Here is a 27,500-nt window from a genome sequence, read left to right as displayed (position 1 = left end):
GAAATCTTAATTTTCATAAATCATGTTTTTTTTTTTGTCCTTTCCAAGTAATATCAAACTACAGTTGAGTTGTTTTGATTGAAACATAGGATTTGGGATAGATACAGGGGGGCAAAAAAGTATTTAGTCAGCCACCAATTGTGCAAGTTCTCCAATTTAAAAAGATGAGAGAGGCCTGTAATTTTCATCATAGGTACACTTCAACTATGAGAGACAGAGAAAATCACATTGTCTGATTTTTAAAGAATTTATTTGCATATTATGGTGGAAAATAAGTATTTGGTCACCTACAAAAAAACAAGATTTCTGGCTCTCACAGACCTGTAACTGTATTAATATCACCTGTTTGAACTCGTTATCAGTATAAAAGACACCTGTCCACAACCTCAAACAGTCAGACTCCAAACTCCCCTATGGCCAAGACCAAAGAGCCGTCAGAGGACACCAGAAACAAAATTGTAGACCTGCACCAGGCTGGGAAGACTGAATCTGCAATAGGTAAGCAGCTTGGTGTGAAGAAACTGTGGGAGCAATTATTAGAAAATGGAAGACATACAAGACCACTGATAATCTCGCTCGATCTGGGACTCCACGCAAGATCTCCCCCCGTGGGGTCAAAATGATCACAAAAACGGTGAGCAAAAATCCCATAACCACACGGGGGACCTAGTGAATGACCTGCAGAGAGCTGGGACCAAAGTAACAAAGGCTACCATCAGTAACACCATGCCGCCAGGGACTCAAATCCTGCAGTGCCACACATGTCGCCCTGCTTAAGCCAGTACATGTCTGGGCCCGTCTGAAGTTTGCTAGAGAGCATTTGGATGATCCAGAAGAGGATTGGGAGAATGTCATATGGTCAGATGAAACCAAAAAAGAACTTTTTGGTAAAGACTCAACTTGTCGTGATTGGAGGAGAAAGAATGCTGAGTTGCATCCAAAGAACACCATACCTACTGTGAAGCATGGGGGTGGAAACATCATGCTTTGGGGCTGTTTTTCTGCAAAGGGACCAGGACGACTGATCCGTGTAAAGGAAAGAATGAATGGGCCCATGTATCGTGAGATTTTAAGTAAAAACCTCCTTCCATCAGCAAGGGTATTGAAGATAAAACGTGGCTGGGTCTTTCAGCATGACTATGATCCCAAACACACCGCCCATGCAACGAAGGAGTGGCTTCGTAAGAAGCATTTCAAGGTCCTGGAGTGGCCTAGCCAGTCTCCAGACCTTGTGGAGACTTACAGAAAACGTTTGACCTCGGTCATTGCCAACAAAGTGTATATAACAAAGTATTGAGATTAACTTTTGTTATTGACCAAACACTTATTTTCCACCATAATTTGCAAAAAAATTCTGTAAAAATGTCCTTTTTGGAATTTTTTTTCCTCATTCGGTCTCTCATAGTTGAAGTGTACCTATGATGAAAATTACAGGCCTCTCTCAACTTTTTAAGTGGGAGAACTTGCACAATTGGTGGCGGACTAAATACTTTTTTGCCCCACTGTATCTGGCTATTTCTGCAATATATGGCATGCATACGGCATAGTATGGGAAGTTTCTAATGGACCTGTCATTGTGTGTGTTGCCCATGTCACATCGCTATACATAAGGGTATTTATGACTTCCTGTCTCTGTCCCTTCAGGAAGAGGAGAAGCAGAGGTTGAAGGAGGAGCTTGATGACGCCAAAGACAAAGCCCGCCGACGATCACTAGGCAACATCAAGTTCATTGGCGAGTTGTTTAAGCTGAAGATGTTGACGGAAACCATCATGCACGACTGCATCGTAAAACTGCTGAAGAACCACGACGAGGAGAGCTTGGAGTGTCTGTGCCGGCTGCTGTCGACCATCGGGAAGGATCTGGACTTTGAGAAGGCGAAGGTGACCGTACGCACATTACATCCAGGACCGGCCGGAAGACTCATGAGTGTGTTAATATTGAGCTGTGTGTCTTTCTCTCTTTTCAGCCCCGAATGGATCAATATTTCAACCAGATGGAGAAAATTATTAAGGAGAGGAAAACCTCTTCCAGAATTCGCTTCATGCTGCAGGACGTTATTGATCTACGACGGGTAAGTGTGTGTGTGTGTGTGTGTGTGTGTGTGTGTGTGTGTGTGTGTGTGTGTGTGTGTGTGTGTGTGTGTGTGTGTGTGTGTGTGTGTGTGTGTGTGTGTGTGTGTGTGTGTGTGTGTGTTTCTCTCTGCTCTCGCTTTGGTTGACATCACATCAGCAGTTTAATGCGGAGCTGCTCCTAAAGACGAGTGCCAGACACTCACACACTTCTGCCCTCCTCCCTCCCTCGAACAAACCAGAATGCATGCAAGACTTTTAAAGTTTTTCAAAGAATCCAGTATTTAATTTATTAATGAGTAGTCCTGGTCTCTGGTGAACGATCCACTCTTCCTGGTGCAGGATTAAACATGTGCACAATAATCCAGGAGCATGAGAAAAGTAAATAATCTATACTGGAAATACCTGTAGAGAATCCAGAGTGCTCGTATCTCTTTCTCTCAGTGTGTTCTTAGGATACTCGCTCCATGTGTGTGTTACACACACACACACACACACACACACACAAGACAGTTGTAAGTTTCATTTCAGCTGAAGCAGAACTGAAGTTCAGAAAAGAGGGAGGGAATAAAAGAGTGACACATGGGAACACAAGTGAAGGGAAAATTCCAGATTATTTTCAGTGTGATGTTCTTCATTACCACAGTAAACCATTTTGTCTCTTAAACCTTCACAAATTGGAAATCTGGAGATCTCCTGTAGTTCAAGAGCTTCAGTAGAAACACAAATTTGACATTTATATTTAACCCTTAGCAAGAATTTTATTATAAGTGCTCTATTGTGCCGCATATCAGAGTGAACCGCTTCACAAACAAGAACAAATGTAGGGCGGGGCTTGATTTTGTCTGTGGGGAATTGATTGGATGGTCGTGGTTTGCTATTGGCTGATCTCATGTGAGTGACAGGTTGTCTTAATGAGTTAATTTCCCCGCCGTCTCTCAGAGTAACTGGGTCCCGCGCAGAGGAGATCTGGGGCCGAAGACCATCGAGCAGATCCACAAGGAGGCGGAGCTGGAGGAGCACAGAGAGCAGGCCAAAGTTCAGCAGCAGCTCATGTCTAAGAAGGAAGGCCGCGGCGGTGGAGGAGGAGGAGGAGGCGGTGGTGGTGGTGGTGGAGGAGGAGGGATGGGGCAGCGCGGTGGGCCGCACACACCTGGTTCCCGTGGCAACCAGGCACCTGATGACGGCTGGAACACAGTGCCCATTTCCACCAAGAACAGACCCATTGACCCCACCCGACTCAGCAAGATCACCAAGGTCTGATCCACCATCAGTCAAACACTTATTATTATAATTATAAAGACAAACAAGGTCTGATCCATAATCGATAATCAATTAAACTCAGATTATTACTAATAATAATAATATTACATTTAAATTTTAGTATGATTTTTTTAGCAATCTTATGTTGCTATGGTCATCAACAAATAAAAACTAAAACTTGAAAAAAAAAAAATCGAAACATTAATATACTATATATATATATATATATATATATATATATATATATATATATATATATATATATATATATATATATATATATATATATATATATATATATATATATATATATATATATATATATATATATATATATATATATATATATATATATATATAAAATTGTAAATGATTTTTTTTCTTTCAACGTTTAGTTTTTATTTGTTGCCATTTAGTTGCAAAGGCAACATTTCTAATTTGCATTTAGTTTTCAAGTTTTTCAAGTGTTAATATTTATATATATTTATATATATACATAATAAAGTTATTGTTAACGATAATAGCCCTGTATTATATTTTTAATATAATTACATTATTTAATTTATATATTATACAACATATATAATTGGTGAGTGAGGTAATAATAAAATATTCTTTATTTCAACTTTATTGTAAATGTTTAAACTACAACTGGGATAATATATCTTTTTAATATTGTATAAATTAAAAGTATTGTTTAAAATATTGATTTCAATAACTACATTATTACAGTATTAACATTACAAATAAATACACATTCGCTTGTTTATGGTAAATATTTTTATTTTTATCTTATATTTGTATCTTAAGTGTTGTATTTTTATTTATTTTTAAATATTTACATTTTAAAATACAAATATAAGATAAAAATATATTAAAATTAGTCATGTTTTTATAGTTTTGTTGTTTTTAAAACATTTTAAATATTTTTTTTAATTATTATAAAATATCTAATATAATAGAATAGAAGCTCATGTTAAAACCGCGCACGCGAATGTGCCGGCAAGGCTTTAAAACGCATGCAAATAATGAACTTTCGTGATTGTGAATAACTAGTGTTCCGTGAGTATAACTCCACCACTAACGTGTGATGTGAATGTATGTCGCGTTGTTCAGTAGGCCTATATTGGGATGGAGGCAAATTATAGAATTTGTAGAAAAATAATTAATTCAATGCAAAACCGGAAAACCGCAATTCACAAGCGCGTATTGAACCGCGAATGCCGTACCGAACGGTTCAATATTATATTGAGAATTGTGGCATCCCTAATATATATATATATATTATTGTGCATTTTTATGATTTAGTTAATTATAAGCGTTCCTGAGCTCTGCACTCAATATGAGCATTGAACACTAATAATGTGTGTCTGTGGTGTAGCCGGGCGCTTTGGACTTCAATAATCAGCTTCTGGCCCCTGGAGGGAAAGGCACGTGGGGTAGTTGGGGCAAAGGCAGCAGCGGAGGCACTGGAGCGAAGCCCAGCGAAGGCGGTGAGTGTGTTTGAATGCACAGGAGTTTATCATTCACATGTTTTCAGACATAATGCAACTCTTATCTGATCGTTTACAGCCCAAGATTCTGGTCGTCCGAGCACTTTGAATCGCTTTTCAGCACTTCAGCAACCTTCCTCCTCTTCCTCATCCGCCAACATGGACTCTGACAGAAGGGTTCCTCACAGGTTAGACTATCACCATTTCACTGCTCACACACGATATCTCTTCTCTTTGTCCTCTAAAAGCGTGGTTTGCTCATCACTCAGAATAGTGTTGTTTATAAGGGTCTACAGTCTTGTAACACAAATAGTAATTTGTTATTGTAGTGTTTTTACTGTAGAGTTCTTATAAGATATAATATTAACTGCTTATGCTTGTTTTTTGCATATTGCTTATTTTAATATCTTTTTAAAATGAGCAAATCAGATACAGCTTTAGGGTTTATTTCAACTGTGTCGAAAATCACATTAGTATAGAAACCTGTTTCCGCCTTAGAGTAAAACACGTAGTTGTTTATTTTTGTTTAGTTTATTTTAGTTCTGTATCCAGAAATCTGTTTTTGTTTCTGCACTTTATTTTAAGGTGTTCTTATCAGTGGTGGACGAAGTAAAAGTACAGATACCCTATTAAAAGTTCACTCCAGTAAAAGTACAAAAGATGCCTGATTTTTAGTGTACTTGAGTATTAAAAGTAGGGATGCACCGATACCAGTACTCGGGTGTCGGTCCGATACTGTTGTCAAGTACTCGTACTCTTAAAACTACCCCGATACAACCGCACCCGATACCACTTTATGGCAACGCATCCTCCCGGTAGTGAGTGCTGAAAGTGAAAGGATGTTTAGTAGAGATGTGCGCAATGACAAGCCTAACCCCGGTAGTATATAGCTCAGTGTCACACACTGTAGATGAAAACAGAAACAGTCATAGCTGATAATGGAGAGAATTTTCTTTTCCTCAAAAAGAACCAGCCTCTCACTTTTCCGAAAAGGGCTGTATGGCTATGATAACATATAATAATTTAATTCAGTTGTTCTGCTACTATGTTGTGTGGTACTGGAATCCACTGAATTTTACAGGTTACATTTATGTGAAATGGGCAGCAGTGCCATGTTTGTTTAGGAAAACACCCAGTTGAATGTTAAAATGTCAGCAACAGCATCAATTTGTGTATTTACTTTGTTACAGTCAGAAAGTGAAAAACATCTGATGAAAATAAAACATTGTTAGAAGAACTTTAATGGTATTATTAAGTACTCGTATCAGTACTCGGTATCGGCAAGTACCCAAATGTAAGTACTTAAAAAAAAGTGGTATCGGTGCATCCCTAATTAAAAGTATTGGTAGATGAACCGTTTATTTTTTAGCCAGCACTTTTCAGACTCATTAGCACTTAAATTAGTGCAGGCTTTATAATATGTATTGATCAGCAACTTAATTAACATAACTTACACATCATAAAAACTTCAGTATGCTAGAATATCAATTTAAAATACTGATAATTCAAGTGAAATAATATACGATCTAATATAAAAGAAAAAAAAGGTAAAACAAAATGTGGCTACAAATAGCCTAGTATAAAAATGCAATGTACAGACTTCACCTGGGTTAAAACATACTGTCCATCCATCATCTTCCACTTATCCGGGGCCGGGTCACGGGGGCAACAGTCTAAGCAGAGATGCCCAGACTTCCCTCTCCCTAGCCATTTCCTCCAGCTCTTCCGGGGGAACCCCGAGGCGTTCCCAGGCCAGCCGGGAGACACAATCCCTCCAGCGTGTCCTAGGTCTTCCCCGGGGCCTCCTCCCGGTGGGACGTGCCTTTGGACACCTCCCTGGGAAAGGCGTCCAGGAGGCATCCGAAATAGATGCCCGAGCCACCTCACCTGGCTCCTCTCGATGTGGAGGAGCAATGGCTTTACTCTGAGCTCCTCCCGAGTGACCGAGCTTCTCACCTTATCTCTAAAGGAGCGGCCAGCCACCCTACGGAGAAAGCTCATTTCGGCCGCCTGTATCCAGGACCATAGGTGAGACCACAGGACCAATGCGGACCAAGCTCCTGCTCTGGTCGTACAGGGACCGAACAGCCCTAAGCAGGGGGCCGCCGACCCCATACTCCCAGAGCACCCTCCACAGGATGCCATGAGGAACACAGTCAAATGCCTTCTCCAAATCCACAAAACACATGTGGACTGGTTGGGCAAACTCCCATGAACCTTCCAGCACCCTGGAAAGGGTATAGAGCTGGTCCAGTGTTCCACGACCGTGACGAAAACCACAGGTTCCACTATCGGCCGAATTCTCCTCTCCAATACCTTGGCATAGACTTTCCCGGGGAGGTTGAGAAGCGTGATCCCCCTATAGTTCGAACACACTCTCCGGTCCCCCTTCTTGAAAAGACAACCCCGGTTTGCCAGTCCAGAGGTACTGTCCCCAACCGCCATGCGATGTTGCAGAGGCGTGTCAGCCAAGACAGCCCCACAACATCCAGAGACTTGAGGTACTCAGGGCGGATCTCATTCACCCCCGGTGCCTTGCCACCGAGGAGCTTTTTAACTACCTCGATGACTTCAGCCCGGGTGATGGACGAGTCCACCTCCGAGTCCTCACCCACTGCTTCCTCAATGGGAGACATGTCGGTGGGATTGAGGAGATCCTCGAAGTATTCCTACCACCGCCCGACAATATTCGACAGCGTTGCCACAACGGACCGAATGGCTTTGCTCGCATCTTTCACCGCCACCATTACTGAACTACAACTCAAACTAGCTCACGACATCAACGTCATCGTTCTCAGCCACTGGACCGGTTAAAATTTGGCCGGAGAAAACCAGCAAATCTACCGCAAACCCAGACGACGTACTGAAGGAGAATGAAAATTGAGCTGAAGTACGTAGGAGGGTGGAGCCAGGCTACCCCAAAACTCCATTGGTGTGTAAATGAATGGCCAAAATGCATAAAGTTTTTAGGTGAATGCTGACCCCCTCAGATGCCCGACATGTTTTTATGGAAAAAATACGATATTATGCACCGGAATGTAGTGACGTAAAAGTTTCACTAAATAAAAATACTCTGATAATACTTGAAAGATGTACTCAAAGTACAAAATACTTTCTGTCCACCACTGGTCCTTGATACTTGTTAATAATACATTTAAGTACTGAGTAATATTAATTTACAACATGTATTAGGGTTAGTTGCATGTAATTATGCATGATTTACTGTTATTACTATAGCAAGTGCATGTAACGTGTAACACACACTGTAAAATAAAGTGTTACCAAGAAATGTTTCGTTTCTTGAGCAGCAAATCAGCTTATTAGAATGATTTCTGAAGGGTCATGTGACACTGAAGACTGGAGTAACGAGTGAAAAGTGGGATCAGGCCATCCCTACTCTTTCAAGTCACCTTTATTTATATAGCGCTTTACTCAATGCAGATTGTTTCAAAGCAGCTTTACAGTGATAACAATGATGCATTGTTCATTTCAGCTGTACAGAAAATAGCGTCATTGTTCAGCTGAAGTCAGTTCAATGTTGATTCAGTTCCATTGAGATCATCAGTTATTAAATTAGTTCATTTCATCTATAAAGCATGCTCAGTCATGTCATCGTCCATCTCAGTTCTCATCCAAAAGCGTCAGTGCAGTCAATAATATTGTTGATTTATTAAGCATCCCCAACTACGCAAGCCAGAGGCGACAGTGGCAAAGGAACCCAGACCCCATCAGGTGACAGAATGGAGAAAAACCAGGCTCATTATGATTCAGGCTGCATCGCGAGAATCATATTGTGGATCTGTAGCATTCAAATATTTCATCCAGTTCCTTTTGCTTGAAGATCAATTCACCACGCCAGTATGGAGACGAAGCCGGTCATAGGGTCTGTGCGGAGGACCTGTCTGGTTCTTGTGGTCTGAGGATGGCTGTCGTGTCGACGAGGTCTTCACAAGGGATTGTCTAGTTGACAGGATCTCTACTGACGTTCAGGGCTGCGTTGTGGTCGTGTCTAGATGCAGGTCCACCATCTGATCTGGATACGGACCGAATACGTCTAACTACGGTAACCTCGGGATAAACAGAGAGACTAATATTAGGTCAGGTGTTGTTGGTTTTCCGGTTGACCTTATTTATGCAGCCTAACAATCCTTTAACGGATGTGAATTATAGAAATGTGATGTGTTATGTGTATGCCAGGTTAAAGAGATGTGTTTTAGTCTAGATTCTATAGCAGTGATTGAATGGGATTTTTCCTTGGGGTATATAGTGCAATGTCTGATGTGATGTTGTAGTTGACGGTTGCATGGTTTAAATGTTTTCTCTAATAGTATCAATCTTGCAAGTAAAGAGAAGTTATGTCATTACTGTTGTGCTGTTTGGAAATGTCTGATGTTGAAGCTTTATTTCTTAATGTATCCACTGTATCAAATAAATACCTAGGGCTGTGTTTGTTTTCTTCTAAGAGAGATCTTCAAGGCCTTTCTGTATGCAGTAACATTTTCTTTCCACAAAATGCGAAATACCTCTAGTTTTGTTTTTTGTTTTCCCAGTTACGATCCTTTTTCTTCTGGCCACTTTCTTGACGGTGCAAGTGTGCTCATTGTACCATGGCATTGGACTATTTTCCTTAATCATCTTTAAGCACAAACCTGCAACTGTGTCTAAAGTGCTGAAAAAGAGTGTCAATAGTTTCTGTTGCAAGTTCTTCTAAGCTATCTGGTATGCCGAGTAGAAGAAACTGATCAGGAAGTTTATTTAAAAAGCAATCTTTAGTGGTAGAAGTGATAGTTCTACCATATTTGTAACGGGGGAGTTTGTTTTGCCTCCTTGGCTAAATGGAGTATACACAAGACTAGATCATGATCTGAAATGTCATCCTAATACTTTTTTAAATTTCTTTAAATTACAAAAACATCTCCGCCTTTCTTCTTGGGGGGGTAGGCTCATTTAAAGTATCTTAATTATAAACTTCCATTTATGAGTTTATCCTTTTGTTTATGTCTCAGGAATAGTTCCAGTCGGGAACGCAGCGATCGTTTCGACCGGCGGGATGAACGCATGGACCGGGGCGGAGACCGATTCGACCGGCGTGATGACCGTGGATCAGACCGGCTGGACCGGAATCGCCCCGCGGTTGGCAAGCGGAGTTTCAGCCGTGAAAAAGAGGAGAGGAGTCGAGAACGAGAACAGCGTCCCGCCGAAATGGTCCGGCGCGTTTCCAGCATGACAGACGAGCGCGAGAGAGAAAGAGAACGCGGCACTCGCGAGAACGGTACAATGAACTAGACATTATGCTTTTGAAAGTTGTATTTTCATTTCATTTTGTATGTTGCTTTGTTTTTTTGGTTGTTTTATTTAATAGTGTGTCTTTTTAGAAGGACTGGGTAAAAAAAAAAAAAATTCTTAGTAATCAACATAGATTTGAGAGCTTGTGAATCAGAATCTGTCGGTAGCAATACCCAGCCCTATCATTAAAATATTAATGTTTTTATTTGTTGGAAACACTTTACAATAAAGTTCCATTAGTTAACATTGGTTAATGCATTAACTAACAATGCGCAATACATTTTTACAGTATTTATTCATCTTTGTTAATGCTAGTTAATAAAATACACCTGTTCATTTAGTTCATGTTCATTAAATATTAACGTACAACTTTTGTTTTTAATAATGTACTAGTAAGATTAATAAAAAAAATCGTAGTTCATATTAACAAATTTAACCTTGTTGTAAAGTGTTACCTATTTATTATTATATTAATATTGTAATATTATTATTACTACTTGTGATGCACTGAAATTTCAGCATATTGGTTTATATTATTTAAACTTGTTGTCTTAACCATTTAATGTGTTTGAATAAATTTGTCATTTTATCAGAGCCACCAATTCAATAAAATTTGAGTAGAAACATAATATAGTTTAAAAGTTGATCAAAATGTTAATTTTTTTTAAATAAAACTGTTTTCATTTGAGTGTTGATTATTAAATACATTTACATAACTAACTTCTTTTCAATTGAACTTAAATTTGCACAGTATTATTAGGATAGATTATTGCAATATTTCAATTAAAACTTCCCAAAAATGTATTACTTTTAATGCAGATGGTTCAAAACGCACCGATATGAAAGCACATTTTTGAATAGGATTTGTTCTGTGTGTGTTTATTTTTTACAGTAAAGAGAGAAAAGGTTCCCACTCCTCCACCTGCTTCCTCCAAACCGGCGCTGACAGAGGAGGAACTGGAAAAGAAATCGATTGCCATCATAGAGGAGTACCTACACATCAATGACTTGAAGGTACATGTGCTTAAACGCCTCATGCCAATGTATTTTGCTCTGTCTTGTTTTTAAAACCTCACGCTGTTGTTCTTCCTGCTGTCCTGAAGGAGGCGCTGCAGTGCGTCAGTGAGCTGAGCTGCGCGTCCCTGATGTCTGTGTTCGTGCGAACGGGTATCGAGTCAACGCTGGAGCGCAGCTCCCTCGCTAGGGAGCACTTGGGTTTACTGTTTCACCAGCTGGTCAAAGCACAAACACTATCTACACAACAATACTACAAAGGGTGAGCAATTTGTGCATAATGCAATCCTTACAGCCAAATTAATTTAAATATATTCTAATATAATCCTAATAATCATGTCAGGCTGTTGGAGGTGTTGGAGGTTGCAGAGGATATGGCGATTGATATCCCTCATATCTGGCAATACCTGGCTGAATTGATCTGCCCTATGCTGCTTGAAGGAGGAATTCCCATGGGGCCACTCTTCAGGTGAGCCTGCAAACCGCTTTACACCGATGCCAAGAATTTCCCTATTGATGAAGCCACTTGAAAATCAATAAATCGATCAAATTGACAATAAGGTTTTAATCTGTTGGAGCTTGGAAGGGTCCTGCTGACCTCTGACCTCTATTTGTAGGGAGGTGTCTAAACCACTGGTGCCTCTTGGGAAAGCTGGAGATTTTCTGGTGGAAATCATCAACCTCGTCTGTAAAGGAATGGTAGGATTTTTGTGTGAATTGATTGATTAAACGTCCTGACACTTGGGCTGCATGATTTATTGAAATAAAAATGAAAAAGTGCGATTGATTTAAATAAATATGCGCTTCTTTCAGTGTGCATTAGCAGCTCTTGGTCCGTCGATGTTTTCAGTGTCCCACAACAACTCAACATCTGCATCTGATATGAGTTTCGGTTTCTTGTGATGCATTTGAAGCTTCCCTGCGGTTTTCATTGAAAATTTAAACTTGATGGTTTAATGTTTGAAAGTGAATTAAAACAGCCATAAATATTAGGGGGGTTTTTTTGTTGTACTGTAAAATAAAATTATTAGAATTTTCTTAAATAGTCTTTTTTTATTTTAATGTGAAATATAAAATTTTCTATATGTCATATTTTGTTTACTAATTTAAATAATCATAATAAAAATAATAAATATTATTGTAATAATTAATATTGTCGTCAACAAAAGAAACTTCTCTGCATTTTTTCTAATCAAATTAAGATGGTTTAACATTTGAAAATGAAGAAATTAAGACCAACATTAAAATGTATTGTAATTTTACAGTTTTATTATTATTATTTTTATATACTTTTTCCTTTAATACTCATTTTATTTTAAAGATGAATATTACATTACCAATATTTCTTGTTTTGTTTACTATTTTTGTTTAGTATGTATTATATTGTAATTTTTACTTTTTATTTATTCATGAATTGTTATATTATTATTAGTATGCTTATTTTAGTCATATTCATATATAATGGCACACATTTTGGCCAAATTGGCCACTTTTTTTTTTAATAATTGCAATTGATTCCCCAAAAAAACTTGCACATCTCCCAAATTGCTTACTCATTTACTACAAAGTGAGCGACACTGACTTAAGTACCTGCTATACACTATAAAGTGCATTTCGGGTACAAAAGAGTGAACTACTCAGGGAATACAATTAGAATTACCCAGCAACATTGTTAACACACTGCATAGTTCACTATATAGGGAATAGGAAGTGATTTCAGCAGTGCCTGTGTTCTGAATCAAGTTCTGAAAGTGTCCGTTCGGAACTGTTTCCTGTCTCAGAGTCATAAGAAGGTGGGAGCGATGTGGAGAGATGCGGGACTTAGCTGGAAAGACTTCCTGCCTGAAGACGAGGACGTCAATAAGTTTGTGACCGAAAAGGTGAATGAATTGTCTGCAACGTTCTGGAATTGTAGTTATGCTTCTTGTATAATGTTGCTAAACTATGTGTTTAATATAATGTGTGTGTAGGGAGTGGAGTTCACTCTGGGTGAGGAGTGTGTGAGGAAGAGCAGTACATCGTCTCTGAGTCCAGAGGACATCATCAGAGAGCTGGAGCGACTCATGCAGGAGAAAGCCGACAACCAGAGGATCTTTGATTGGTTGGAGGTGTGTGTGTGTGGTTTAAAGGATGTTCTGGATTCAGTTCTAGTGAAGGTGCATCGGTGGAAAGAACTTCCATACGCTAAAGGGCGAGTTAAGGAACTTTACTACAGAGCCCCTAAGGGCATGAGGGGGAGGGGGGTTGTGAGATGAGAGGAAATTGTTAATATTTCATCATGTGCACGAACACAAAGTTTTGCGAGTGAACACAGTTCCTAAAAGGAAAACAAAAGTTATGAGAAACGTTCTTCTGAGAAACTTTTGTGTTCTTCTGAGAAACTTTTGCATTCTTCTGAGAAACTTTTGTGTTTTTCTGAGAAACTTGTGCTCTTCCGAGAATTTTTTACGCACTTCCGAGAAACTTTTGCGTTCTTCCGAGAAACTTTTGCCTTCTTCCGAGAATCTTTTTTACTCTTCCGAGAAACTTTTGCGGTCTTCCGAGAAACTTTTTAGCTCTTCCGAGAAACTTTTGCGTTTTTCTGAGAAACTTGTGTTCTTCTGAGAAACTTGTTCTTCTGAGAAACTTGTTCTTCCGAGAAACGTTTGCGCTCTTATGAGAAACTTTGGCGTTTTTCTGAGAATCTTATGAGAAATTTTTGCGCTCTTCACAGAAACTTTTGCGTTCTTCACAGAAACTTTGGCGTTCTTCTGAGAAACTTTGGCGTTCTTCTGAGAATCTTCTGAGAAACTTTTGCGTTCTTCTGAGAAACTTTTGCGCTCTTCAGAGAAACTTTTGCACTCTTCAGAGAAACTTTTGCGTTCTTCCAAGAAACTTTTGCGCTCTTTCTAGAAACTTTTGCGCTCTTCCTAGAAACTTTTGCGGTCTTCACAGAAACTTTTGCGTTCTTCACAGAAACTTTGGCGTTCTTCACAGAAACTTTGGCGTTCTTCTGAGAAACTTTGGCGTTCTTCTGAGAATCTTCTGAGAAACTTTTGCGTTCTTCTGAGAAACTTTTGCGCTCTTCAGAGAAACTTTTGCACTCTTCAGAGAAACTTTTGCGTTCTTCCAAGAAACTTTTGCGCTCTTTCTAGAAACTTTTGCGCTCTTCCTAGAAACTTTTGCGGTCTTCTGAGAAACGTTTGCGTTCTTCCAAGAAACTTTTGCGCTCTTCCTAGAAACTTTTGCATTCTTCTGAGACTCTTTTGCATTCTTCTGAGAAACTTGTGCTCTTCCTAGAAACTTTTGCATTCTTCTGAGAAACTTTTGCATTCTTCTGAGAAACTTGTGCTCTTCCAAGAAACTTTTGCGCTCTTCTGAGAAACTTTTGTGCTCTTCCGAGAAACTTTTGTGCTCTTACGAGAAACTTTTGTGGTCTTCCGAGGAACTTTTGCGTTCTTCTGAGAAACTTTTGCGTTCTTCTGAGAAACTTTTGCATTCTTCTGAGAAACTTGTGCTCTTCCGAGAAACTTTTGTGCTCTTCTGAGAAACTTTTGCATTCTTCTGAGAAACTTGTGCTCTTCTGAGAAACTTGTGCTCTTCTGAGAAACTTTTGCGTTCTTCAGAGAAACTTTTGCGTTCTTCTGAGAAACTTTTGCGTTCTTCTGAGAAACTTTTGCGTTCTTCAGAGAAACTTTTGCATTCTTCAGAGGAACTTTTGCCATCTTCTGAGAAACTTGTGCTCTTCCTAGAAAATTTTGCACTCTTCCGAGAAACCTTTGCGTTCTTCAGAGGAATTTGTGCTCTTCAGAGAAACTTTTGCACTCTTCCGAGAAACTTTTGCGTTCTTCAGAGGAATTTTTGTGCTCTTCCGAGAAACTTTTGCGGTCTTCCGAGGAACTTTTGCGTTCTTCTGAGAAACTTTTGCGTTCTTTCGAGAAACTTTTGCGTTCTTATGAGAAACGTTTGCGCTCTTCAGAGAAACTTTTGCGCTCTTTAGAGGAACTTTTGCGTTTTTCTGAGAAACTTGTGCTCTTCCGACTCCGAGGAACTTTTGCTCTTCCGAGAAACTTTTTCACTCTTCCGAGAAACGTTTGCGCTCTTTCGAGAAACTTTTGCGCTCTTCGGAGAAACATTTGCGTTCTTCAGAGGAACTTTTGCGTTTTTCTGAGAAACTTGTACGCTCTTCCGAGAAACTTTTACGCTCTTCTGAGAAACTTTTGTGCTCTTTCGAGAAACTTGTGCTCACTTCTGAGAAACTTTTACGCTCTTCTGAGAAGCTCTTCTGAGAAACTTGTGCTCTCCCGAGAAACTTTTGCGTTCTTCACAGAAACTTTTACGCTCTTCTGAGAAACTTTTGCGTTCTTCACAGAAACTTTTACGCTCTTCTGAGAAACTTTTGCGTTCTTCACAGAAACTTTTACGCTCTTCTGAGAAACTTTTACGCTCTTCCGAGAAACTTTTGCGTTCTTCACAGAAACTTTTGTGCTCTGCCACGAAACTTTTGTGCTCTTCCGAGAAACTTTTACAAGAGAACACAAACCTTTGTTTATGCCGAAAAACTCACAAAAGTTTCTCAAGGGAACACAAATCGATTAGCAAATGAATACAAAAGCATCGAAATTCCTCCCAGCTCATATTTTTTTCCATCTCCATGTACTTTAAGAAGCGGTATTTTACAGCAACAAATAATGGCACAACTCTGTTAGAGACAAATTATAGCTGTTCTGTTCAGCTTTTGCAGCTGTGTTTGTCACCACAGTGACCTTTGACCTGTCCCTCTGTGCAGGCCAATCTGGACGAGCAGCAAACAACATCTAACATGTTTGTCCGAGCGATGATGACCGCAGTCTGCCAGTCTGCCATCATCTGTGAGTCAATTTATTTTATTCTCCTTTTAAAACGACACTCAAAACATTTTGTAAGGGATAGTTCACCCAAAAATGAAAATTACCCCATGATTTACTCTCCCTCAAGCCATCCTAGGTGTATATGACTTTATTCTATCAGATGAATACAATCCAAGTTATATTAAAAAATGTCCAAGCTTTATAATGGCCTTTATTTTTGGGTGAACTATCCATATAATTTACATATGAAGCTGAATATTTTATACATCAGGATTTTAATTGTGTACGTTAATCTCCAACATTTGCGTATGATTGTCCCGTTTCACCAACTGTTTTTCTTTATAATAATGTCACTAATAAATCATGTCACGTTGGCTTTAATTTTGATTTCGTCCTGTCATTGTCAAGGTGAAAATCCATATAAAGTAGACGCTAAAGAAATTACCCAGAGGGCCAAGCTGCTGCAGCGCTACATTAAAGATGAGCAGAAAGAGCTGCAGGCGCTGTACGCCTTACAGGGTTTGATGGTACAACTGGAGCAGCCGCCAAGTAAGTGTGTTACTACGTAATTAGGATTAATAAGGGATTACTCTCATTTTTTTTTCTGTAATTTAATTGCAGTTACTTCTGATGTAGTTGAACTAAATACCTGTGTATAGAATGTAGAACAATTATATATAATACAATAGTGGAATTAACATTAATATTTTAAGTGTAACTTTAAAATGCATGTATCCTCCTCGCATTTTTAATACTACCGTCAGTTAATAAGAATAATTTGTAGTTCTATATTATTTGTGTGAGCGTTTTATGTCTATCCTTGAATCACTCGACTACACTGCAAAAAATGCTTTTCTTACACAGTATTTTTGTTTTGTTTCCAGTCCAAATATCTAAAAATTCTTACATTTTAAGAAGCCTTTACTAGACATTGTGTGGGAAAATGACTAAACATCAAGCAAGGTTAAGTGGGATAAACTAAATATTTTGGCAGTGGGATAAACTAAATAATCTGGCAGTGGGATAAACTAAATATTTTGGCAGTGGGATAAACTAAATAATCTGGCAGTGGGATAAACTAAATATTCTGGCAGTGGGATAAACTAAATATTCTGGCAGTGGGATAAACTAAATAATCTGGCAGTGGGATAAACTAAATAATCCGGCAGTGGGATAAACTAAATAATCTGGCAGTGGGATAAACTAAATAATCCGGCAGTGGGATAAACTAAATAATCTGGCAGTGGGATAAACTAAATATTCTGGCAGTGGGATAAACTAAATATTCTGGCAGTGGGATAAACTAAATAATCTGGCAGTGGCATAAACTAAATAATCCGGCAGTGGGATAAACTAAATAATCTGGCAGTGGGATAAACTAAATATTCTGGCAGTGGGATAAACTAAATAATCCAGCAGTGGGATAAACTAAATAATCCAGCAGTGGGATAAACTAAATAATCCAGCAGTGGGATAAACTAAATAATCCGGCAGTGGGATAAACTAAATATTCTGGCAGTGGGATAAACTAAATAATCCAGCAGTGGGATAAACTAAATAATCTGGCAGTGGGATAAACTAAATAATCCAGCAGTGGGATAAACTAAATAATCCAGCAGTGGGATAAACTAAATAATCTGGCAGTGGGATAAACTAAATAATCTGGCAGTGGGATAAACTAAATAATCCAGCAGTGGGATAAACTAAATAATCCAGCAGTGGGATAAACTAAATAATCCGGCAGTGGGATAAACTAAATATTCTGGCAGTGGGATAAACTAAATAATCCAGCAGTGGGATAAACTAAATAATCTGGCAGTGGGATAAACTAAATAATCCAGCAGTGGGATAAACTAAATAATCCAGCAGTGGGATAAACTAAATAATCTGGCAGTGGGATAAACTAAATAATCCAGCAGTGGGATAAACTAAATAATCCAGCAGTGGGATAAACTAAATATTCTGGCAGTGGGATAAACTAAATATTCTGGCAGTGGGATAAACTAAATAATCCAGCAGTGGGATAAACTAAATATTCTGGCAGTGGGATAAACTAAATAATCCGGCAGTGGGATAAACTAAATAATCTGGCAGTGGGATAAACTAAATATTCTGGCAGTGGGATAAACTAAATAATCCAGCAGTGGGATAAACTAAATAATCCAGCAGTGGGATAAACTAAATAATCCAGCAGTGGGATAAACTAAATAATCCGGCAGTGGGATAAACTAAATATTCTGGCAGTGGGATAAACTAAATAATCCAGCAGTGGGATAAACTAAATAATCTGGCAGTGGGATAAACTAAATAATCCAGCAGTGGGATAAACTAAATAATCCAGCAGTGGGATAAACTAAATAATCCAGCAGTGGGATAAACTAAATAATCTGGCAGTGGGATAAACTAAATAATCCAGCAGTGGGATAAACTAAATAATCCAGCAGTGGGATAAACTAAATAATCCGGCAGTGGGATAAACTAAATATTCTGGCAGTGGGATAAACTAAATAATCCAGCAGTGGGATAAACTAAATAATCTGGCAGTGGGATAAACTAAATAATCCAGCAGTGGGATAAACTAAATAATCCAGCAGTGGGATAAACTAAATAATCTGGCAGTGGGATAAACTAAATAATCCAGCAGTGGGATAAACTAAATAATCCAGCAGTGGGATAAACTAAATAATCCAGCAGTGGGATAAACTAAATAATCCAGCAGTGGGATAAACTAAATAATCTGGCAGTGGGATAAACTAAATATTCTGGCAGTGGGATAAACTAAATAATCCAGCAGTGGGATAAACTAAATATTCTGGCAGTGGGATAAACTAAATAATCCAGCAGTGGGATAAACTAAATAATCCGGCAGTGGGATAAACTAAATATTCTGGCAGTGGGATAAACTAAATATTCTGGCAGTGGGATAAACTAAAAAATCTGGCAGTGGGATAAACTAAATAATCCGGCAGTGGGATAAACTAAATAATCCGGCAGTGGGATAAACTAAATATTCTGGCAGTGGGATAAACTAAATATTCTGGCAGTGGGATGAGCAAGATAAACTGGAAAAAACTCACTTAACTTTGAGTGAATTTCCCCTAAAACAAAACAAAAATACTGCGTAAGAAAAGCATTTTTTGCAGTGTAGTCGAGGTTGATATAGGATTTAGAAAGGAATAAGTAATTAAATACTTTTTGGAGAGAGTAGTCTGTACAGTAATCTAATTAAACTATTGAAGATGTAATAAGTAATTAATTACTTTTTTAGAGTAACTTGAGTAACTGATGTGTCGTATATCTGACGCTTTCTCCTCGTTTATCAATGACATCGGCCTCTTTCTCTCTTGCAGATTTGCTGCGGATGTTCTTCGACGTGTTGTATGACGAGGACGTCATAAAAGAGGATGGTTTTTACAGGTGGGAGTCCAGCAAAGACCCCGCCGAACAGCAAGGCAAGGGCGTCGCCCTCAAATCCGTCACCGCCTTCTTTACCTGGCTGCGTGAAGCTGAGGACGAATCAGACAACAGCTAGGTCTTTGGCCACACCCACTACAGAGATGGATTGATGTGGAGAAAAAATATATATATTTGGGGTGGGGGGTGGGGGGGGAGACAAACTTTGGGGAGATTTTCAAAATTTAGGTTTGTTTTTTTTTTTTTGTCTTTTCGTTTGCGCAAGAAAAATGCCGTTGAACTGAAACGAAATAAAGTGATAAAGTATTAGAGGATGACAAGCCTTATCTGCCCGCCGCAGTTTTAGCCGTTAGAATTGCTACTTCCCGTTTCTTGCTCCTGCTGCCATGGAGACGGACGTTGATGACATCACTTCATTGAATTGTTTGTTTATGATGTCACTCCCTGGTGACAGAAAGCTGCTCAGAGTTCTATTTTCCGTTTTGAATCCCTTTATATTTGTGATGTAGTTTCGCGTGGACCGGCTGATCGTGTGCGTGTTGCTGTAAACGGAGGAGGATTGGTTCGGGGGTTTTTCCCCCCCCTCAATTTGGGATTTTGTTTAGTTCTAGTGGAGTGATTTGAGCTCTTTTTTTCTATGTTTTTTATGACAGAAAATCCGAATTAAAAATGCAAATCGCACCACCTGTTTCAGAGCTGCGGTTTTTCAGTTGTTTCGTTGCAGCTCTGGGGCGAGGAAACCTTGCTAGAAACATTAAACTTTGACCTTTTTGCTGCTGCTGCCCGCTGGCCGCCGAGACGCTTCCGCCGGCCCGACCTGACGTACGGTTCCCTTACACACTTAATGGAGAAAACATTCAAACTTAAAAAAGAAAAAGAAAAAAAAGAGGGTGATATGAGCAGTGTGCTCTTTGCACCTGTAGTGGACTTTACAAAATAAATCACTATTACGACTTGAAAATATATATAGAAATAAAGTGTTTAAGAGGAGAAAACTAAAAAAAAAAAAAAAGCTGGAGAATGAGAGAGTACGAATACTACATGCCTTTCAGCTCCTTGGAGTGGAGATGCATTTCAGGAGCGCCTTGTAAATACATGTTTTCTTTTTGTTTTTGATGGGGTTTTTTTCAATAATAAAAATGCTAACTTTAATGCCATGTATTAATTTTTGGCTTTTGTTTTCATTGTATTTAATTTTTTTCCTTTTCTTTGCGGTTTAACCACCCGGCTTGTACAATTATCCTCCTCTAGTTATTGATTATAGTTTAATGAAATTATGTACATATTTCTTCTTCTTTTTTTTTTGCTCTTTTTTTTTTTTGCTTCAAGTATTTAATTGACAGAAATTAATGCCTCTTTTCACATTTGAAACTGGAAAAGATAATAAAGAACATTGCAATGGAAAAAAAAGGACAAAAGCGTGTTGACGTTCCTTTTCTTGAGGGCTCTCTTGAAGTGTGTTTATCATATTCTGGACATGTTTGGAAAAATATCTGCATTGAAGATGAATCTCATGGATTATTTCATACATTTCGCTCGTGCCTCATTTGTCTTAATGCAAATAATCAGCTCCGTTTCTGTCTGTAGGTGACAGTTTGAGAAGATTTGTGCTCTTTCATTGGGGTTCTGAATAGAACTCTAGGGTTCATTTTAAACAGCCCCTCATGCCAAAAAGTTTCTATATGGAACTCTAGGGTTCATTTTAAACAGCCCCTCATGCCAAAAAGTTTCTATATGGAACTTTAGGGTTCATTTTAATCAACCCCTCATGCCAAAAAGGTTGTATATGGAACTGTAGGGTTCATATTAAACAGCCCCTCATGCCAAAAAGGTTCTTTATGGAACTCTAGGGTTCATTTTAAACAGCCCTTCATGCCAAAAAGGTTCTATATGGAACTCTGGGTTTCATTTTAAACAACCCCTCATGCCAAAAAGGTTCTATATGGAACTCAAGGGTTCATTTTAAACAACCCCTCATGCCAAAAAGGTTCTATATGGAACTTTAGGGTTCATTTTAATCAACCCCTCATGCCAAAAAGGTTGTATATGGAACTGTAGGGTTCATATTAAACAGCCCCTCATGCCAAAAAGGTTCTTTATGGAACTCTAGGGTTCATTTTAAACAGCCCTTCTTGCCAAAAAGGTTCTATATGGAACTTTAGGGTTCATTTTAAACAACCCTTCATGCCAAAAAGTTTCTATATGGAACTCTGGGTTTCATTTTAAACAACCCCTCATGCCAAAAAGGTTATATATGGAACTGTAGGGTTTATTTTAAACAACCCTTCATGCTAAAAAGGTTCTATATGGAACTCTGGTGTTCATTTTAAACGGCCAAAAAGGTTCTATATGGAACTCTGGGTTTCGTTTTAAACAACCCCTCATGCCAAAAAGGTTCTTTATGTAACTCTAGGGTATATTTAAACAGCCCTTCATGCCAAAATGGTTCTATATGGAACCTCAGGGTTCATTTTAAACAACCCCTCATGCCAAAAAGGTTCTATATGGAACTCTAGGGTTCATTTTAAACAACCCTTCATGCCAAAAAGGTTCTATGTGGAACTCTAGGGTTCATTTTAAACAGCCTTTCATGCCAAAAAGGTTCTATATGGAACTCTAGGGTTCATTTTAAACAGCCCTTCTTGCCAAAAAGGTTCTTTATGGAACTCTAGGGTTCATTTTTAAACAAGCCTTCATGCCAAAAAGTTTCTATATGGAACTCTGGGTTTCATTTTAAACAACCCCTCATGCCAAAAAGGTTCTATATGGAACTTCTGGGTTCATTTTAAACAACCCCTCATGCCAAAAAGGTTCTATATGGAACTCTAGGGTTCATTTTAAACAACCCTTCATGCCAAAAAGGTTCTATGTGGAACTCTAGGGTTCATTTTAAACAGCCTTTCATGCCAAAAAGGTTCTATATGGAACTCTAGGGTTCATTTTAAACAGCCCTTCTTGTCAAAAAGGTTATTTATGGAACTCTAGGGTTCATTTTAAACAAGCCTTCATGCCAAAAAGTTTCTACATGGAACTCTGGGTTTCATTTTAAACAACCCCTCATGCCAAAAAGGTTATATATGGAACTGTAGGGTTCATATTAAACAGCCCCTCATGCCAAAAAGGTTCTTTATGTAACTCTAGGGTTTATTTTAAACAGCCCTTCATGCCAAAAATAGGTTCTATATGGAACTCTAGGGTTCATTTTAAACAACCCCTCATGCCAAAAAGGTTCTATATGGAACTTCAGGGTTCATTTTAAACAACCCCTCATGCCAAAAAGGTTCTATATGAAACTCTAGGGTTCATTTTAAACAGCCCATCATGCCAAAAATAGGTTCTATATGGAACTCTAGGGTTCATTTTAAACAGCCCTTCATGCCAAAAAGGTTCTATATGGAACTCTAGGGTTCATTTTAAACAGCCCCTCATGCCAAAAAGGTTCTATATGAAACTCTAGGATTCATTTTAAACAGCCCATCATGCCAAAAATAGGTTCTATATGGAACTCTAGGGTTCATTTTAAACCGCCCTTCATGCCAAAAAGGTTCTATATGGAACTCAAGGGTTCATTTTAAACATCCCTTCATGCCAAAAGGTTCTATATGGAACTCTGGGGTTCATTTTAAACAGCCAAAAAGGTTCTATATGGAACTCTGGGTTTCGTTTTAAACAACCCCTCATGCCAAAAAGGTTCTTTATGTAACTCTAGGGTTCATTTTAAACAGCCCTTCATGCCAAAATGGTTCTATATGGAACCTCAGGGTTCATTTTAAACAACCCCTCATGCCAAAAAGGTTCTATATGGAACTCTAGGGTTCATTTTAAACAACCCTTCATGCCAAAAAGGTTCTATGTGGAACTCTAGGGTTCATTTTAAACAGTCTTTCATGCCAAAAAGGTTCTATATGGAACTCTAGGGTTCATTTTAAACAGCCCTTCTTGCCAAAAAGGTTCTTTATGGAACTCTAGGGTTCATTTTTAAACAAGCCTTCATGCCAAAAAGTTTCTATATGGAACTCTGGGTTTCATTTTAAACAACCCCTCATGCCAAAAAGGTTCTATATGGAACTTCTGGGTTCATTTTAAACAACCCCTCATGCCAAAAAGGTTCTATGTGGAACTCTAGGGTTCATTTTAAACAACCCTTCATGCCAAAAAGGTTCTATGTGGAACTCTAGGGTTCATTTTAAACAGCCTTTCATGCCAAAAAGGTTCTATATGGAACTCTTGGGTTCATTCTAAACAGCCCTTCTTGTCAAAAAGGTTATTTATGGAACTCTAGGGTTCATTTTAAACAAGCCTTCATGCCAAAAAGTTTCTACATGGAACTCTGGGTTTCATTTTAAACAACCCCTCATGCCAAAAAGGTTATATATGGAACTGTAGGGTTCATATTAAACAGCCCCTCATGCCAAAAAGGTTCTTTATGTAACTCTAGGGTTTATTTTAAACAGCCCTTCATGCCAAAAATAGGTTCTATATGGAACTCTAGGGTTCATTTTAAACAACCCCTCATGCCAAAAAGGTTCTATATGGAACTTCAGGGTTCATTTTAAACAACCCCTCATGCCAAAAAGGTTCTATATGAAACTCTAGGGTTCATTTTAAACAGCCCATCATGCCAAAAATAGGTTCTATATGGAACTCTAGGGTTCATTTTAAACAGCCCCTCATGCCAAAAAGGTTCTATATGAAACTCTAGGGTTCATTTTAAACAGCCCATCATGCCAAAAATAGGTTCTATATGGAACTCTAGGGTTCATTTTAAACAGCCCCTCATGCCAAAAAGGTTCTATATGAAACTCTAGGATTCATTTTAAACAGCCCCTCATGCCAAAAATAGGTTCTATATGGAACTCTAGGGTTCATTTTAAACCGCCCTTCATGCCAAAAAGGTTCTATATGAAACTCTAGGATTCATTTTAAACAGCCCCTCATGCCAAAAATAGGTTCTATATGGAACTCTAGGGTTCATTTTAAACAGCCCCTCATGCCAAAAAGGTTCTATATGAAACTCTAGGATTCATTTTAAACAGCCCCTCATGCCAAAAATAGGTTCTACATGGAACTCTAGGGTTCATTTTAAACCGCCCTTCATGCCAAAAAGGTTCTATATGGAACTCAAGGGTTCATTTTAAACATCCCTTCATGCCAAAAGGTTCTATATGGAACTCTGGGGTTCATTTTAAACAACCCCTCATGCCAAAAAGATTCTATATGGAACTCTAGGGTTCATTTTAAACATCCCTTCATGCCAAAAAGGTTCTATATGGAACTCTAGGGTGCATTTTAAACAACCCCTCATGCCAAAAAGGTTCTATATGGAACTCAATGGTTCATTTTAAACAACCCTTCATGCCAAAAGGTTCTATATGGAACTCTAGGGTTCATTTGAAACAACTCTTCATGCCAAAAAGATTCTATATGGAACTCAATGGTTCATTTTAAACAGCCCCTCATGCCAAAAAGGTTCTTTATGGAACTCTAGGGTTCATTTGAAACAACTCTTCATGCCAAAAAGGTTCTATATGGAACTCTAGGGTTCATTTTAAACAACCCCTCATGCCAAAAAGGTTCTATGTGGAACTCTAGGGTTCATTTTAAACAGCCTTTCATGCCAAAAAGGTTCTATATGGAACTCTAGGGTTCATTTTAAACAGCCCTTCTTGTCAAAAAGGTTATTTATGGAACTCTAGGGTTCATTTTAAACAAGCCTTCATGCCAAAAAGTTTCTATATGGAACTCTGGGTTTCATTTTAAACAACCCCTCATGCCAAAAAGGTTATATATGGAACTGTAGGGTTCATATTAAACAGCCCCTCATGCCAAAAAGGTTCTTTATGTAACTCTAGGGTTTATTTTAAACAGCCCTTCATGCCAAAAAGGTTCTATATGGAACTTCAGGGTTCATTTTAAACAGCCCCTCATGCCAAATAGATTCTGTATGGAAGTCTGTGGTTAATTTTAAACAACCATTCATGCCAAAAGGTTCTATATAGAACTCTGGGGTTCATTTTAAACAATCCCTCATGCCAAAAGGTTCTATATGGAACTCTATGGTTCATTTTAAACAACCCCTCATGCCAAAAAGGTTCTATATGGAACTCTATGGTTCATTTTAAACAACCCCTCATGCCAAAAAGGTTCTATATGGAACTCTAGGGTTCATTTTAAACAACCCCTCATGCCAAAAAGGTTCTATATGGAACTCTATGGTTCATTTTAAACAACCCCTCATGCCAAAAAGGTTCTATATGGAACTCTGGGGTTCATTTAAAACAACCCTTCATGCCAAAAGGTTCTATATGGAACTCTATGGTTCATTTTAAACAACCCCTCATGCCAAAAAGGTTCTATATGGAACTCTGGGGTTCATTTAAAACAACCCTTCATGCCAAAAGGTTCTATATGGAACTCTATGGTTCATTTTAAACAACCCCTCATGCCAAAAAGGTTCTATATGGAACTCTGGGGTTCATTTAAAACAACCCTTCATGCCAAAAGGTTCTATATGGAACTCTATGGTTCATTTTAAACAACCCCTCATGCCAAAAAGGTTCTATATGGAACTCTGGGGTTCATTTTAAACAACCCTTCATGCCAAAAGGTTCTATATGGAACTCTAGGGTTCATTTTAAACAACCCTTCATGCCAAAAAGGTTCTATATGGAACTCTGGGGTTCATTTTAAACAGCCCCTCATGCCAAATAAGTGGATAAATATATAAAACTACAAAATAGACAATATATGCATGTACAGGTGTGTTATATACAAAGCAAGGGAATGTGAATGTTTATTCAAGGCATTTAACGGTTTGTGAGGTAGAAGTCCTGAGGAACGAAACTGTTCTGGGGTCAGTTGTTCAGAAGTAATCTGTTTTCGGCTATCGGATAGGATCAAATCTTGAAAATGGGTTCTTCAAAAGAAACACCAATCCAATCCAAAATCCAATCTTGGTTTTGCTCTGGATCAAATCATCAGTTTGTGTTCAAAACTTTTAAATAAGATTGGGATGCCTTTGATACAAAAGATCAGGATTAAACTGATCCCAAAGAAGGGTGATTTCAGGAACAACAATGGAATAAAACTTTAAAACTGGTGAAAAAATACATTTGTATTCTGCTCTTGATTAGTTTAACTGTTAAAGTAATAAATCAGAAGTCAAAGGCTAAGCCTTTTGGTAGCACAGTAAAGTAAAGACATAAAATAATCCCCAAACAGCTCTAAATATCAAACAAAAGTTATATAATTAAGTGTTTTTTTATCACTGTTTGTAAACTACACTGGCTCAATCATGAGATGAACCAGTCACAAGTTATTTGTGAGCGAACGCAAAGTTTCTTGAGGAAACGCAAAAGCACTGAAATGTTTTTTTTTTTTTTTCATATTTTGCCCATCACATGTCCCTTCCAGGATTTGGTCATCTGTAAAAGTGTGTATCTGGATCAGGGTGATCCAATCCAATTTTGCTTTGAAAAACCGGCACAAAAGTAAGATGGATGACCTGATCCTGGATAGCAAACATGGGTTCCCAGATCCAGATCATAAACTTTTTGAACAACTGGCCCTTGAAGGATTAGTTCACTTCAAAATGAACATTTCCTGATGATATACTCACCTCCATCTCATCCAAGATGTTCATGTCTTTCTTTCTTCAGTCCATTATGTGGAGAAAAATCCTGGAATGTTTTCCTCAAAAAACTTCTTTTGTTTTCCACTGAAGAAAGAAAGATGAGATGAGAAGGGGGTGAGGAAAATGTCAGGAAAAGTTTATTTAAAAGTGAACTAATCCTTTAATAGTTTTGGTCATACTATCATAATATTCACAGACTAATCCTTAAGTCTAGCATATTCTCATATTCATCCGCACAACCAAAACAATGTTCTTCTGTGAAATGCATGCAGTTTGCTCTTTAACCACTAGAGGGCCACTACACTTACATACTGTACCTTTAAACAATTGCATATGTTCATGTTTAACGGGTTATTTGCATTTTTTTTCTAGTGATAAAGTATATTTTACGAGCTGTTAAATTTATAAATTGTAACTACTATTTAAATTTAATTTGAACAAAATTACATAATTAAAACTAAATCCATAAAATGAGCCTAAACCCCTAAAGGCTTGAAG

General features: G+C 38.3%; 1 protein-coding gene across 6 annotated transcripts in view; it reads left to right on the top strand.

Annotated features, from left to right (window-relative positions):
- The window catches only part of eif4g1b (eukaryotic translation initiation factor 4 gamma, 1b), a 67,876-nt gene extending 47,105 nt beyond the window's left edge, over positions 1 to 20,771 (top strand). For all 6 annotated transcript variants that reach the window (XM_079824319.1, XM_079824316.1, XM_079824318.1 and 3 more), the window contains 15 exons: positions 1,645 to 1,881; positions 1,968 to 2,072; positions 3,013 to 3,327; positions 4,715 to 4,826; positions 4,906 to 5,014; positions 9,833 to 10,098; positions 11,005 to 11,126; positions 11,216 to 11,388; positions 11,470 to 11,595; positions 11,744 to 11,825; positions 12,908 to 13,006; positions 13,097 to 13,234; positions 15,895 to 15,976; positions 16,364 to 16,504; positions 19,306 to 20,771. In XM_079824319.1, the coding sequence (XP_079680445.1) occupies positions 1,645 to 1,881; positions 1,968 to 2,072; positions 3,013 to 3,327; positions 4,715 to 4,826; positions 4,906 to 5,014; positions 9,833 to 10,098; positions 11,005 to 11,126; positions 11,216 to 11,388; positions 11,470 to 11,595; positions 11,744 to 11,825; positions 12,908 to 13,006; positions 13,097 to 13,234; positions 15,895 to 15,976; positions 16,364 to 16,504; positions 19,306 to 19,487 (2,289 nt within the window). In that variant the 3' untranslated portion in view covers positions 19,488 to 20,771. The remainder of the gene's footprint in view (positions 1 to 1,644; positions 1,882 to 1,967; positions 2,073 to 3,012; positions 3,328 to 4,714; positions 4,827 to 4,905; positions 5,015 to 9,832; positions 10,099 to 11,004; positions 11,127 to 11,215; positions 11,389 to 11,469; positions 11,596 to 11,743; positions 11,826 to 12,907; positions 13,007 to 13,096; positions 13,235 to 15,894; positions 15,977 to 16,363; positions 16,505 to 19,305) is intronic.
- The last annotated feature ends 6,729 nt before the right edge of the window (positions 20,772 to 27,500 follow it).

This window comes from Gobio gobio (genome assembly GCF_949357685.1).
Source record: "Gobio gobio genome assembly, chromosome: 8".
NCBI lineage: Eukaryota > Metazoa > Chordata > Actinopteri > Cypriniformes > Gobionidae > Gobio > Gobio gobio.
The sequence above is the reverse complement of the archived record's forward strand: the minus strand, read 5'-3'. Positions and strand labels throughout refer to the sequence as shown.